General features: G+C 35.7%; 1 protein-coding gene across 1 annotated transcript in view; it reads left to right on the forward strand.

Moving 5' to 3' along the window:
- The window catches only part of LOC136004778 (transcription initiation factor TFIID subunit 4-like), a 147,664-nt gene that overhangs the window by 38,890 nt on the left and 94,481 nt on the right, over positions 1–14,293 (forward strand). Inside the window, exon 10 of the mRNA XM_065661619.1 lies at positions 4,770–4,939. Within this exon, the coding sequence (XP_065517691.1) occupies positions 4,770–4,939 (170 nt within the window). The remainder of the gene's footprint in view (positions 1–4,769; positions 4,940–14,293) is intronic.

Here is a 14,293-nt window from a genome sequence, read left to right on the forward strand (position 1 = left end):
CTTTGTTAAATGACAAAATGTTCTTAGATTTTCATATTCTGTATTTCTTATGTTGCTCTGACATCATCAAACCAGTAATTAATTTTCAGGCTTATGCTTTTGCAGGTGAAGTAGAAGAGAATTTGTAGCTCTTTGAAACAGCTCTGCTTTGAGGCATGTCAGCATCGCAACTAATAGTGGTAGTACTTAGTATTAATCTAGAAGCAAAATCATTCAATTTTTTATTTTCCAATGCTTTTGCCTCCCACTGAGTATTTAAATGATTTAAAATGTCTGTTGGGTTCAATTGTACTGTCTTAATAAGTATTTTTTATGTTTGTAAGCAACATGAACATTTATTCTTCGTTAGTACAGCTTTCAATTTTACATACACCAAAAGGGACAGCATTTTTTTTAACTGGATGTTGTAAACTGTGCCAGGATTGATTCTTGCATTCACTTAGTTTATACATAGAATATATTAGGTTAGCTGGAATTGTTAATTTTCCCTTGGGGAGAAGCAAATGCTCAAGGCACTGATTGATAAATCAATAAATCTTTAGTGAGTTTGGTAAATAAGCTGTCAAGGGTGTATGTCATTTTTCCTCTAGAGAACAAATTTTAGTCAGAATGAATGTGTTTGTTTCCTTGCATTGTTTTCTCCTTCAAAATAGTAAAACACAAAGCTGCATTTAAATAAGTCCATAAAATTGCAAGGATTTATTAAACAGCAGCAAAGATCAAGCTTTTTCTTGATATCCTAACAAAGAATTCAGTTGTTTGCATATTTGCATTTCAACCCCTAACCTCTCCTGAGGACAAATAGATGTCTGACTATTAAGCCTGAAGGCACAGAGCTGGAAATCTGTATTAATCCTCTGAATGCTGACTAGTTTTCCTCAGCATTCCCAGCGTGTGTGAAGAATGTGTTTTTAGCCAGAAGGCAAACTGGCATCTAAAGCAAAGCAAGAATTTTGAAAAATAGTTGTGTTATGTATAAATTTATTTTGCCCTTAGTGTTTTATTATTGCATATTTGTTTCATTATTTTATATTCTGCTTTCTTTAAAATAACTTACTTGAGCTTTTCACTTTTGTGGGCAAAATCTTGGTCACTAGAAATGGAAATGTGAACTTTGTTATTTTCAGTTTCCTCTGTTCTGGACTGTGGAAAATAGAAGAAAGAATTACATAAAAGCAATGAGGAATTTTGCAAATTACAGCTTAACCTTTAATGTCAGTATTTATTAATGAACTCTACTGGAGTAGTAGCTGTTTTATGAAGCAGAGTTTTCAACCCAGAACTTCTGTAACATAAAGTTGTATTGATGAATTACTGTCACTTTTTTGATATTAAAGTTTGTTGTTGCTGAATTCTTCAGAGAGATTTACGGGCAACTCCATCTAGTTGACCTTTCAGCTCTGTTAATATTTGAGGATGCAAATTTGAATTTGTTTTTATGTTTTTTGTTTGGTTTACGGTAGAGATCCAGACTTGCACTTGTACCATAAGAGGTTTCTGTAGTCCAGAGACATGAATATACTGACATAACCTGCCATTGACAACAGTGAAAGTTGAAAACTGTCAAAGTAATTATTAGCCGTAGTTCAGACTGTAGCCAAGATAAAGAACTAGTGGAAACATTTTTTCTCCCTGATATTAGGTCACAATAGTTTCAGATGGAAGGGACCTTGGGAGGTCAACTAGTCTAACTTCTGACTCAGAGCAGGTTTGGTTAGATCAGGGACTGGCCAGTCGACATATCTTCAAAGATGGAGATACATGTTTGCACTCTTGTATTATCCTACCACTTCCTAACTGTATTGAATAAGGCTCAGTGACGTTACATGTGCAATGAGGCAAGAAGCGGACAGAACCATTCTTAATGTGTTATGGGCAACTGTGCAAATACTTTTTTTCTTATTTTCAGATAAGATTATTTTTTGTAATTGCACTAATGTTTTTAATGAAGAAGAGGGGGGAGGTATGTTACGAGAAGTTGAATGCAGGAGGAAGAGCTCAGCTCTTAGACTGTTTTAAGATGTAGCTTCTATTTGGAAAGAGTTTGAGAAACTATGCTGTCTTAAAAATAGCATTTATGTCAGAATGTTAGATTTATCCTGTAAGACTCGGAATTTAATCCAGTAAAAAAATCAGAAATAATGACAATGTAATTAGTATGAGCACAGTAATATACACCAAGAAGCATGAAATTGTTAAATATTGTTCTGGGATGAAAAGGGAAAGATAGCCATTAATCGTCAATCTAGACGACCACTGGATGGCATCTTTGTTCCACAGGATGACTTCTGAAAACTCAGCTGGACTTGAAAGTTGACTTTTACAGGAAACAGTTTCGGAAGAATGCCAGCCCTCTTAATACATCAATGTGTGTATGTTTCAGCATCCAAATCCAAGCTCTTACTCATGATGAAGTTCCTCAAAGTTGAAAAGAATATATTGAAAGTTTTTCCCTTTAGACTGAAAAAAATTTAGTCCCCACTATGATTAAAACAGCTTATATTTATTTTCCATGTAACATTAAAAAAGTACTCACATTAGATTGCTAATTTAAGATGGAAGAAAATTATTCTTTCCAGCAGTTAGTAATGATCATTATAAGTGCAGTTGCATTGATTTTTGGTAATTTCATTGGAATTCTGGTTTATGCCCAAATTAATTGTGTGGTTTTATTTCAGGCTATGTTTGTTTATTTATAGTATGTTCTCAGACCTATACTCTGAATTAAAATTGAAACAGTGAAAATGCTAAACAAAAGGAAGGTACAAGATAGATTGTATTTCTCAGCTATTAAGTAAAAGTAGAGATCAGTATAAACTTTTAAAAATTGTTTTCTCAAAGTCAAGAGAGCTATCTTGATTTTTGTATGGATGTTTGCTTGAATAAGATGAAGTTCTGGCCTTAATTCTGTTTTCCAGTAGCTTCTTGTATCTTACATAGTTTCAAGTTTGATCTATGAGAACTTCCTTTTAACTAAATTTGGTTTTGCTGCTGTTTAAAAGGCCTGATGGATTTGGGCCTTGTGAGTCCTCGGTAGATTACCTTGGGTGATGCTCTTTCTGTTTTGAGCTCTGAGGTTTTTAACCTCCCAAAATCTTAGTTTTACCCCTTTGTTCAGCTTTAGTTCCTGTTTTTCATTTATAGTTAGAATCTTTTGAACTCGTCACTGAAATATTTAAATAGTTGTTAATTGTTATGTGGCCAAGTACATTTATCAGCCGTGGTATTTGGGGGCAGTTTCACAACTGCTTGGACAAGGCAATAGAGTAGTTTGGTCATCCATGCATTGAATGCGTAGGAGCCCAGTTTCTCCATGGCAGCTCCTGTGTCCCTCCTGTGAGTATCATATACATACCATGGGAAATGTGAAAGTGAAAATCCTTTAGACTCCTCATGAAAACTGTCAAGTTGGGAGATGAATTTTGTGATATTGTCCTAAGGAATTTAATTCTTAGAGAAGAAATTATATGCTTAGCACTCATGGGAAATAATAAAAGCTCATTTGTGTAGCATTTTTCTGGCAATCATTGAAAAATTTTCCATTTTCTGCCTCAATTGTTAGGCGCACTTATCCAGGTTTATGTGAACAAAAATCCCTTCTTGAAAAAATCCGGTACCTAAAAAACCATAGGAGTCTTCTACCAGAATGGGCTGCTCTAGTGCAGATGTCAAGGAAAGTGTAGAAGGGGACAGATAATAGATTTCTGGATTTATCTGGTTTTGTCCTCAGACCTTACTTGTAGCTTTTGGTTTTGACTGTAGGCATTGAACTTGTAACAAGTGACAGAAAGTATTCTAGGATTGCATCTATGTAATGTTTTGGGGTTTTTTTTTTAATCTTTCAAATTAAGCTTTTATTCGTTTGCTTTATGCAGTAGTTAGAGTCTGGACTTGGATGTATGGGAGTCTGTTCATATTTATAGTCTCTAAAGTTGTGGAATCGCTTCTAGAATATGCTGAAATAGTGTTCATGTCAGTAACAGTCCTAAACAGAATGTGCTGAAAAAGAGATGGTTATTTCCACAGTTATGAGTCATACCTCATAAAGGTAAAAGATGCTTGGGAGATACAGGTATGGAAACTCAGATTTGTCAGTGTACTTCCTCAGGCTGTTAGGAAGGCTATTGCAGGGCAAACAAGTGAAGTCCTGCTATCATCTTCTCAAATTGTATTTGAGAAGGGGATAGCATCTAATTTTTCTAAGATTACTTGACATATTTAGCTGATTTTTGTATATTGCCATGGAAAGTACCAGTGCACATTGAAGCCAAACTTACCCAAGAACTCACTGTGGTCAGAGAATCTTTCCTGACTATTGGTGTCCATGATGCGAATTTGTGAAATAATGCAGTATTACAAATTCATGTTTTTCATTTTAATGTCTGTGGAGTTTTTATTTATTATTTTACTTCTAGTTTTCAGCATAAAAAGAATAGCCAAATGCTCTGTCTTTAGTGGTGATCATTGCCTGACCATCTTGGTTTCATTAATATCACTGACTCTCAGATGAAGAAAGGATACTTCAGTCACACCTTCTGGTACAGACAAATTGTCCTGCTTCTGAAGTTTTCCTAATGTGATCAAAGAAATACTTAGTTATTTCTGAATCTAGCATATGTTCTATGAAAACAGAGAACTTGGTGGTTGTGCCTCAAGTTGGCCCAGCCACCGGGCATGTTGCAATGATGATGATTTCTTGCGAAGCAGATAACCACAAAATGAATGTACCACATGCAGAATTATTTTGTCTGTTTGTTTTGTTATCATAGAGATGATGATGACATCAATGATGTTGCCTCTGTGGCTGGTGTTAATCTTAATGAAGAAAGTGCCCACATTTTGGCTGCCAACTCTGACTTGGTTGGAACTCAGATAGAGTCCTGTAAAGATGAACCCTTTCTTGCTGCTGTACCTCTACGTAAACGCATACTTGAAATTGGTGAGAACTGTGTCATTTCCTTTTGATAGTGTTTCCTTTGGAATAACTGAATATGCTTAGCACTTAAGATTGTTTCTTTTAGGAGTTTTATTACTTGATTTTGTATTACTAAACTTTCAAGGTTTTTGTGATAGAAGTTACTTAATCATGTCACATTGGGGGGGGGAAAAAAGAAAAAAAAAGGGTATATTGGTGCTTTTAAACATGCTTTCCCTCTGTTTTTATATCCAAGGATCTCAAAGCTCTTTGCAAACATTAATTATTTCTCACAATCCTCTTCATGTTTCACACATGAGAAGATTGAAAGAGAGAGGTAAAGTAAGTAGTACAGGTCACAGAGGACACCTGTGAATAACATTTAACAGAATGTTGAATTTATCTGTCAAAATTTTCTTTCCCCATGCACACCAGTTATTTCTTAACACATGCATCTATTTAAGTTAATAGTGATTTTCTCATAGCATTTTTTTTTTTCCCCCAAAAAGGTGTGTTTATTTGTCCTAGTGATAAAGTGTATTTATTTGTTCTGCTATTTGAAAGCAGAAGCTAAAAACTAGCGGAAAAATAACTCATCAGTATTAGTGATGTTTTAAGGTTTGCAAGTATCCTCAGAATGTATTTCATATGACATACTTAATATACTGTGTATGTTCTAGTACCTAAATGCATGTTTTTCAACACAATTTTGGTAATATTTTTAGAGCTATCAGTGTCTTTAGATACTAAGCTCAAATTATGTAGGGGTGTGATTCATGTATTTCTTTTAGAACTATGCTTGTATCACTAATAAAATTTTTAGGGGTCTAGTAATTTTAAAGATAAAACAAAAATCTTGTTACAAATCAGTACTTTTGGGTTTTTAAGTAATGCGGTTACTTCTGAAATGTTGTGTTATTTGTGTTCATTGAATTAATGGAAGCCTTTTTTATATTGCAGTTGTAGGTAAAGTTTTTCACTGGCTTATTGTCAAGCTTCATTCTTGGATTTTAACTAGTGTCCTTTTAAGTTCTAGGAGAAAGAAATTATTTTGCATGCTGTAGTTACCACGTTGCAATGGTGTGGTGATGGCGTTATGTGATACTATCTGAGAAGGCGTATGCACAGCATTTTGTGAGATGGTTCACCACCACCTGAGATAGGAAGCCAGCAAGGTTTCAGTTAAACTTGTTTGAGTAACTGTTGTGCAGAGTGCTCACACAATAGATAATAATGGTGTAAGGAAACAAAAAGGAAGCAGACATAAAACTGTTAAAAGAATGGGAAATCAGTAATAAATTTGCCATATAAGCCTTAATGAACTGTCTGGGTGTAACAATTGCTGCACAACATGAAGCTGTAATTACAAGTGCAGGACTTAAAGGAATCTGTACATACTTTAAGAGCCACAGAATCCATCACTCTATTCATCACTGCCTTTTGGGGTTTGCTCCTCTGAGGAACAAATCCCTATGGCTGTTTTTGAAGCTTTATTGGCTTTGATAATTGAAATGAAACTTTCAAAGCTTTTAAAAGCAGCTGCAGGGATTTACTTCTCAAAAGCAGTGAATCCAGAAGAGCGGCCATTCCTAGTGATCTCTTGAAGCCACTTTTAGAGCTTTATTTTGGCTTTACATGAAGCCTTTTATAGTTTTGAAAGTGGCTGTGGGGTTCAGTAGTGGCTACTATCTGGGATCTATGGCTCTTGCGGAGAGAATTCCTTCAACTGGTTTTGAAGTTTTAGAAGCTTCGTTTTCACTGTGTGTGGCCAGATTTGTTGTTTGCATAGGACCACACACAAATTTAGTAGTTTGTGCTACTGGGCACTTAAAATAACGACACTGTAAGGTCACGAGAGAACTCAGTCTTAACCATATGTTGCTGTGCCTAGACACACCAAGGCTAAGCAAAGGAGGTTGTGACCTTCTCAAGCACACTGGGAAAAAGAATATTGTGTGAGTCTTCATTCTTCTGTTTTTGTTAAGCCTGTTGACGAATGAGATAAAATACACTGTTTCTTCTTACTTTTACTTGAATAGGACTTAAACAGACTTTATTTTCTACCTTTAAGTCTAGTCATACTTAATCACTTCAGTTTTAGGGCACGCTTTTAATGTTTTAGTAAAAGAGATTTGTGGTATATACAGTAATAGGAAACTGCTCTTCTTTCCTTTCTCAGAAGCTAGATCTTTCAAGTTTTCTGTAATATTAATCTCCTTCTCTTTTCTGAGTAAGAGCTCTGTCAAGCAACTCAGTAGTGTTCCCCAAAGGCTGTTTCAGAGATTGTGCTCCCATTCACTAGAGTCGGAATATAAACTGCTAAAGTAAGAGCAGATGCTATTCAGTCTTTGGCTATAACCACCAGCCAGATGCCTCATAGGGGAAGAGGTTTCGTAGTATATTGTACATTCCTACCTCTACTGTAACTTTGCAGTGTTATCGTCCAAATGTTATCGTCTTAATGTTATTATTGATCATTTTAAATGGAAGAAGTAACTGAAAGGTAATTCATGCAAAGATACTTAGCTACTTTCCATATGCTTCCTTGTCCAATTCTGTACCTCGTCGTCTTTGGCTGGTAATCACTGCCACTTGTTCATGTAGGAAGGACAGGGCTGTGACTGTTACAAATGCTTCTGATGCAAAATCAAGTGGGTATTTCTTAGCAGGTAATGGTGGGGTTTTTTTTTGCTATTCCATTCAGGATCATAAAACTTTAAATCCTGATCTTTCTACATGACAGCACAGCACAATGAAACATACGCAGAACTGTAAGGCTATTGTTTCTCTTTTTGGGAAGCTGAGAGGCAGAGTTTGATGTTCTTTATGCATGTGCATGCTGATGTCCATGTAAACTCTTAAAACTTCCTAGGTCTTTACCTCTGTTACTAAAATAGGTAGTATTTCTTTAAAGGGCAAGCTAAGCCCATGAGACACTCACAAATAAGTAATGCTGAAAAATCCTAGCTTTTTTATGTGGTTTTATGGAAAAGAAACAAGAAAAATAACCTTCATAATTATTTCACCTTTATTCATTCGTAAGGTGTTTTTTTGTGGGTAAGAATGCTGTATTAGTGAAGTTTTAGAAGCTGATTTGTGACATGCTATGTTTCTGCTGTTTACCTAAAGGGGTGACACTTCAATGAATAAAATAATTTTACTTACTAGGTTGTTTTAAGCTAACAGTTTCCTCTGGTTCGTACCAACCTTGTGAAAATAGCAACATTTTGGCTCAGGACTTTCTTTGTTAAAGCATTGTTTCTCAGAGCAGGTAAGAATTAGGATGCATTGTATTTTATATTTAGTATTCAGTGACAGTGAAAGTTAGCAGATTATAGGGAAGGATGGGATAAAAACTGACCCATTTTATATTGCCTGCTAGCTAAATCCATGGAAAAGGGAACAGTTATGTTATGTATTTTTCTGAGAAGTCTATTGACTGGGATTTGGTGGTCTCTAGAACACCCAGCAGCGGTTCCGAAAAGCTTGCTTCATGTTTTGTGGTCAACTATGCATGATATCCTCACAATCTCAGAATCTGCAGCAGTTTATTAATTCCCACAGGTTTTGCTTTAATTCTAACTGATTTTTTTTCTACAACTAGATGATGCAATTTTGCATTTATTGGCTATCCCTAAAATGTCACAACTTGTGGAGAATCTTAACCATAAATTAGCTGTCTTAATGCAGCAATAATGAAACTCAAGTTAGGCATACTGTATTCTTTGATCTAGATTGTTTTATTTCTCTCTCTTCACTTTCAGTGTTCTTCACCCTATTTTTCTACTTTTTTTTTTTTTTTTTTTATTGTTACAGAGTACTGGCTAAATAGAATAATTACAAATGTGAAATTCTAAGAAATGTGGGACTGGCTTGGCCATACTGAATACATTTTAACTGTCCATCTTGTATTTTCCAAATTCTTTTTACCTAAATATGTATGAAAAAAATGTATTGGAGGATCTTCAGTTACAATTTTATTTTACATTCATTTGGAATTATTTTTACACCTGCATTAGAAAATATTTTTTTCTGTTGCATGATGTTATGAAATACTGTATTTGTGTCTGGTTTCTAGCCTTGTTATAAATTTCCTTTGGAAAAATGCTGTTACATTGACAACACAGCATACACCTGCAACATTTCCTGTCACAAAATTAGTACTAGATTCCCTTGCTTCACCCAAATAGAGTTAGGCAAGAACAAATATAGTGGTGCAGGCCAGTTATTATGAAGCTTGAAAATGTGCTGATGAAACCAAATTCTGCTAGTCTAGTAGTTAAAAGGCCTACAGTTTTTCTTGAAACAGCTTCAGAGAAGCTTGACTTGAAAGAATTAAGCCACTGTCTCTGTTAATGTAAAAGTTGTAGGGTTAGGCTCAACATAATTTATAGCTTTATATGTGATATATTTTTTTAAGTCAGTCTAATGAAATGCTGATAATTGTTCTGCCTTCATTCTTTCTTCTGTCATACTTGAATTGCATGTCTGCTGTAAAAGTACATGTTAAAACATAAGGAAATAGCTTACGTTTTTTCTGTGTTCTGAAGTGTATTGAATCTGCTATGTGGCATCACAGTGGCAGCCCAATTGTATTCATGCATGTGTATGTATTGTAAATAAGTAATTTGGGTACTCTAGAGGACATTTTATGTTACTAAAGCATCTAAAAATTGATTGGGATATCATTCATGGAACCAGGACTGTAGATTTCAGAGCCTCTGTGTAAAGCATTTGTTACTAGTTTAATAAGAGTCATTCTGTCACCCTGCTTCATCTGTTTGTCAACAGTTGTGCTTATGTTTGAATGAGATGAAACTGTACTATTGATGATTGCTGTTTCATATACAGAGCAGTTCTAACATGAAAGTACACTTACTTCTCTGGTTGGTTTACTTCAGAGGGTTTCTATAGCTGCTTATGTTACAGCTGTGGGTTCTGAAATTCTGAGCTGTTGTATTGACTGTGAATGTAATCTTTTGTTTTCACTGCACTTTTTGTTGATGTGACTCGGTCATTTTCATTGTTGACTTTTAACTTTGTATCCATGAGTTGATTTGTCTTCAAACTGAAACATTCTTTTAAGATCAGTTTTTCTACCAGCATCTTTCTATCAGAGTGATCTCCTTAAGTACTTCTGGACATAAATCTTGATTGTGTTTGGAGATAGTTCTGACATGTACTTGTTCATAAGCATAACATTTTGAAGTTGTACACTGTCCTAATGACCCTAATGCCTGTGGCAGGGGGTTGGAGCTAGGTGATTGCAAGGCCTTTTCCAACCCTAACTGTTCTATGATTCTGTGATTCTGTCTTAGTATCAGCAGCAGTATTGCCAAATAAACATAACCAGTAAATATTTCAGCAGAATGTTAAACTGTATTGTTCTTTCTTTAATAGGTCCATGATCAGACTTCCTGTTTTACATGATGTCCCAACATGTGTTGGAATGATAAATTCAGTACCATCTGAGAGCTTGGAGTCTGCCTTTCTGTGAAAGGTAGGGCAGCTTCTGTTCAATATTTTTGTGTATTTCTGAGGTTTTCTTTTTATTAATCTTACTGGTTCTGCGACACTACAGAATCAGAGTTATGCTTTTAGCAGTATCACCTTTAAGTGCCAGAACTAGTGTTATTTCATCAAACAGTAATTTCTCAAATTAAATTTAGATCTGTTCAAAATACGATTATTTATGAAAATAAAGCTGTTTCAGGCATCATTTTCAAAGGTTTTACTCCAGTTGAACTGAGAGCTTGAACCTAATACTTGCTCCCAGAAATATTTGGAGAGTTCAAGTTTTGTTTTCAGCAGAATACCTTGTTTCTGTTTTATGAATGTAGTGGAAGAGCCTTCTTGAAAAGGTCTTGCTATTTCTGGAAGGCAGTTCCAGCCTTCAGGGCCTACCGAAATATGTTGCCCAGCCTCAAAATAAGTTTGTATGTGGGAATTGAATGGCTCAAAGATCTTGGTCTCTCTGCAAAGGAGAGCAAAATTAAGATCATCATTCTGTGGAGATGCATTCTCTACCAGATTAATTTATAAAGTCCATCTCATAAAGAGATTTCTGGTAATACATGTTGGATGTAAAATAAGAACAATAAAAAGAAAACCTTAGAGAACTGTTAAATATTGTAATAAAGCTGATTTACCTTATCCCTATAGGCAAACTCCATGCTCTAGAGGTGGTACTAATGTCCCAAACTATCAACACATGTTGGAACATCTTTGTGGAGGAGGAAGTCATTGATCAGTGAGCAGCATCTTCAAGGATCATATAAGGGGGAAAAGTAAAAGGTAATATATTCTGAAGTGTATTGAAATTGTTCATTATGTTTATTTGGCAATCCTGCTGCTTATACTAAGGTCGTAATGTTTTAATTTCTTACATTTATTAAAAGTATTGAAAACCTCATAAACTTCACTTTAGTCTTTCCTTCCCATGAGTTTAAATTGAATTTGTTAGCCTCCTTCATGTTGCTGAGTCTACTGCATATAAAGTCCAGATTCTACTATAACTCATTGCCAATTTGACTGGGTTTTTTGGGATTTTTTTTCAGTGGTTGTAACTTGGAGAGGGTTTGTGTATGGTTTAACCAGTTTTGCAGTGTCCAGTGTTCAGTAAGCCACAGACAAATGTTGTAAAGTGTAAACTGGTACAAATACATTCCACTGGTAATGAAAGGGTGTTTGTTTTTGAGACGTAGCTGTAACACCGGAGGTTGTGCTAGATGAGGTACCACAATCTGTTCTTGTACTTTGATGTGCAATTTCAGTGTCAACTATTGTGAGCTACAGCTATGTATTTTAACAAAATCAAATGACCATGTCTGATCTGAAAAACTTTGTAGTGGAGGGTGATCCAGCGATGCACAGATTTGGTGTTAATGAATGTGGCACAATTTCCTGATCTTGACATTTTTCTAATCGTGGACATACAGAGGTGAAGATGCTGACATTTTGAAATTCAGGTTAAGGTCTTTGTTCTACCCTTCTGGTATCCTTCCAAATTTCCTTTCTGGCTGACACCTCCGTAAGATGACACTTATGTTGAGGGTCATCGTCTACCTCTCATCAGGACATGAGTGGACAGCATGTTACCAATAGGACTTCTATAGTGACAGAGAGGTAGTTTCTCTGGGGGAGGAAGAGGGAGGAAAGCCTGCATTGTTTGCAGAAGTTGCTATAAAAGGGCAGCAGCATACAGGCAGATTCATATACCTGGTATTTTTTGTAATTGTGTGGATGCGATTGAGAGCGTGTTCTGTTACTGTGAGGACTATGCTACATGATCTTGGGTTTAGCCCGAGAAGCACATTCGTCTAGCCTGCATGAAAACAGGTAGGAGCTAAATCCCCAGATAACAACTTCACTGTTGCTTTCATAAGGACTCTTACCTGGCATGGTTGCCATATTAGCTCTTTCTCATCTGGTCCCTCTAACAATCTCTTTTGATTTGGCTCTGTAATGAGTACCCAAACAAAAGTGCACTGAAGCATGTACTATTATTCATAAAACCAGAGAACATATTTTCCAGTTCTGTACAGTAACTCTGTGTTTATTCGTAGATGTTCTTGAATGTGTCTGGAGACGCTTACTATGTTGTATTATATCTTTGTATGGAGAAAACTAAGATTAAAAAAAAATCCTATTACTGTAATTTGTATATTCTCATTTGACTTGTTGAGACCTGCACCTGTTTCAGTTCTCATCCCTCCTCTGTCTTTTACATTTTCTTCACACTGTACAGGTGGTGCAGCACAGGTTACTGGGCTCATAGGTTAGGATCTGGATGTATTTCCTGAAGGTTCTTTGACATTCAGTTCCTCCTTTTTAATAGCTTCATCACCTTCCAGTTTTTTTAGGATATATATGTGCAATTGCACAAAAGTAACCTTAAAGAGGAGTTGTTAAAGGAGAAGGAATTAAACATCAAAATTAAGGATGTTTCCTTAGTGTGTTGAGATCCTGAATTTGGAGAAACTAGGTAATATACAGTTTAGTTACAGAAAAAAATGGAGAAAAGATCAATAGTAATAGCTTCTGTTCCTTCAGAGTTTACATTTTTTTCTGTCCTGTCTGATAAGATGTAAGGCTTCCTTGCTATCTGAATATCAGGTATTCTCTTCACACAGATGCGCTATTTATATGTTTACACTTCCATGATTTGTGGCAACTCCTTCCATTTTCCAGGCTTCCACATACCTGTACATAATGTTGTTTGGTGACTAGCTTGGTTCTAGTTGAGAAAAACCACTAGGGATAATAAAAAGACTCTTTAGGGATGATTAATAGCTACCTTTCAGGTGCTTAATTATCTGGGTTAGAGACAGAATTTTGAAAACTGGATTGTCTGGTTACATGTATTTTAAGTCAGACCTCTTCTCAAATTAGTTCTTTCTTTTTGCCAAAAATTATGAATTATGTGTGGGTTTCCCCGACTTACCCACCTGGTTGAGAATTCTTAGAAAAGTGAAAGCTTTTATTTATTTTTTTTTTTGTCATTCTTGCATGCCTTTCATCCAAAAAAAAAGCCATTCGTTGTATAAGTAGGGTTAAGTAGGATTCTTGAGAAGTTCTTTTTCTGCTTGATGAATTAATTTTTTTCCTGCCTCAAATCCCACCAACTTGAATAAGAGCTCTGAATTGGCACAGAAAATAAGATCAGACATTTTGGACTGCGTTATACATAGATTTTGCATGGGTCTAACTATTTCTCTGGTTCTCTTGTGTTAAAATAATTACACCGGTATGTATGACCCCCATGTTTCTGGTTTCCCCTGTACAAGAATTAGGGATACAAAATTAAATTAGAAGGTAAAAGTTGAAAAAAAAATGGGTGGGTTGATTGGTTTGTTGTTGTTGGTTTTGGGTTTGTTTTTTTTTTTGCAGGGAGGGTAGTGAAGTTATGGGACTTTGTTTTAAGATGTTGCAGGTTCAAAACTTCATTTGAAAAATTTATAGGAGGTAAATTCCATTCTGACCTAATAGAGAGGATAGATAAGATGGTTTTTCTGAAGAAAGCATAGAACAAATACTGCACCCAGCAAGTTAGAGTTCTCAAGAAGACCTCCCACTTTTATCCGTAAGCTGGCTCATGAGGGTAGTTTTTATCCTGTGAGAGGAGAAATCATAGAATGGTTTGGGTTGGAAAGAACCTTAAGATCATCGAGTTCCAACTCCCCTGCCAGGGGCAGGGACACCTCACACTAGACCACATCGCCCAAGGCTTTGTCCAACCTGGCCTTGAGCATTTACCACTTCTTTGAACGACGTGTTCTGATGCCTCACCATGCTCACAGTTCAGTATTCTTTTACAAACAAGATTACTGAAGTAATTCATGTTGGGTCTTCTGTTATTTTGTAAATTCAATTACATAG

The sequence above is a fragment of the Lathamus discolor genome, chromosome Z, assembly GCF_037157495.1.
Source record: "Lathamus discolor isolate bLatDis1 chromosome Z, bLatDis1.hap1, whole genome shotgun sequence".
Taxonomy (NCBI): Eukaryota; Metazoa; Chordata; class Aves; order Psittaciformes; family Psittacidae; genus Lathamus; species Lathamus discolor.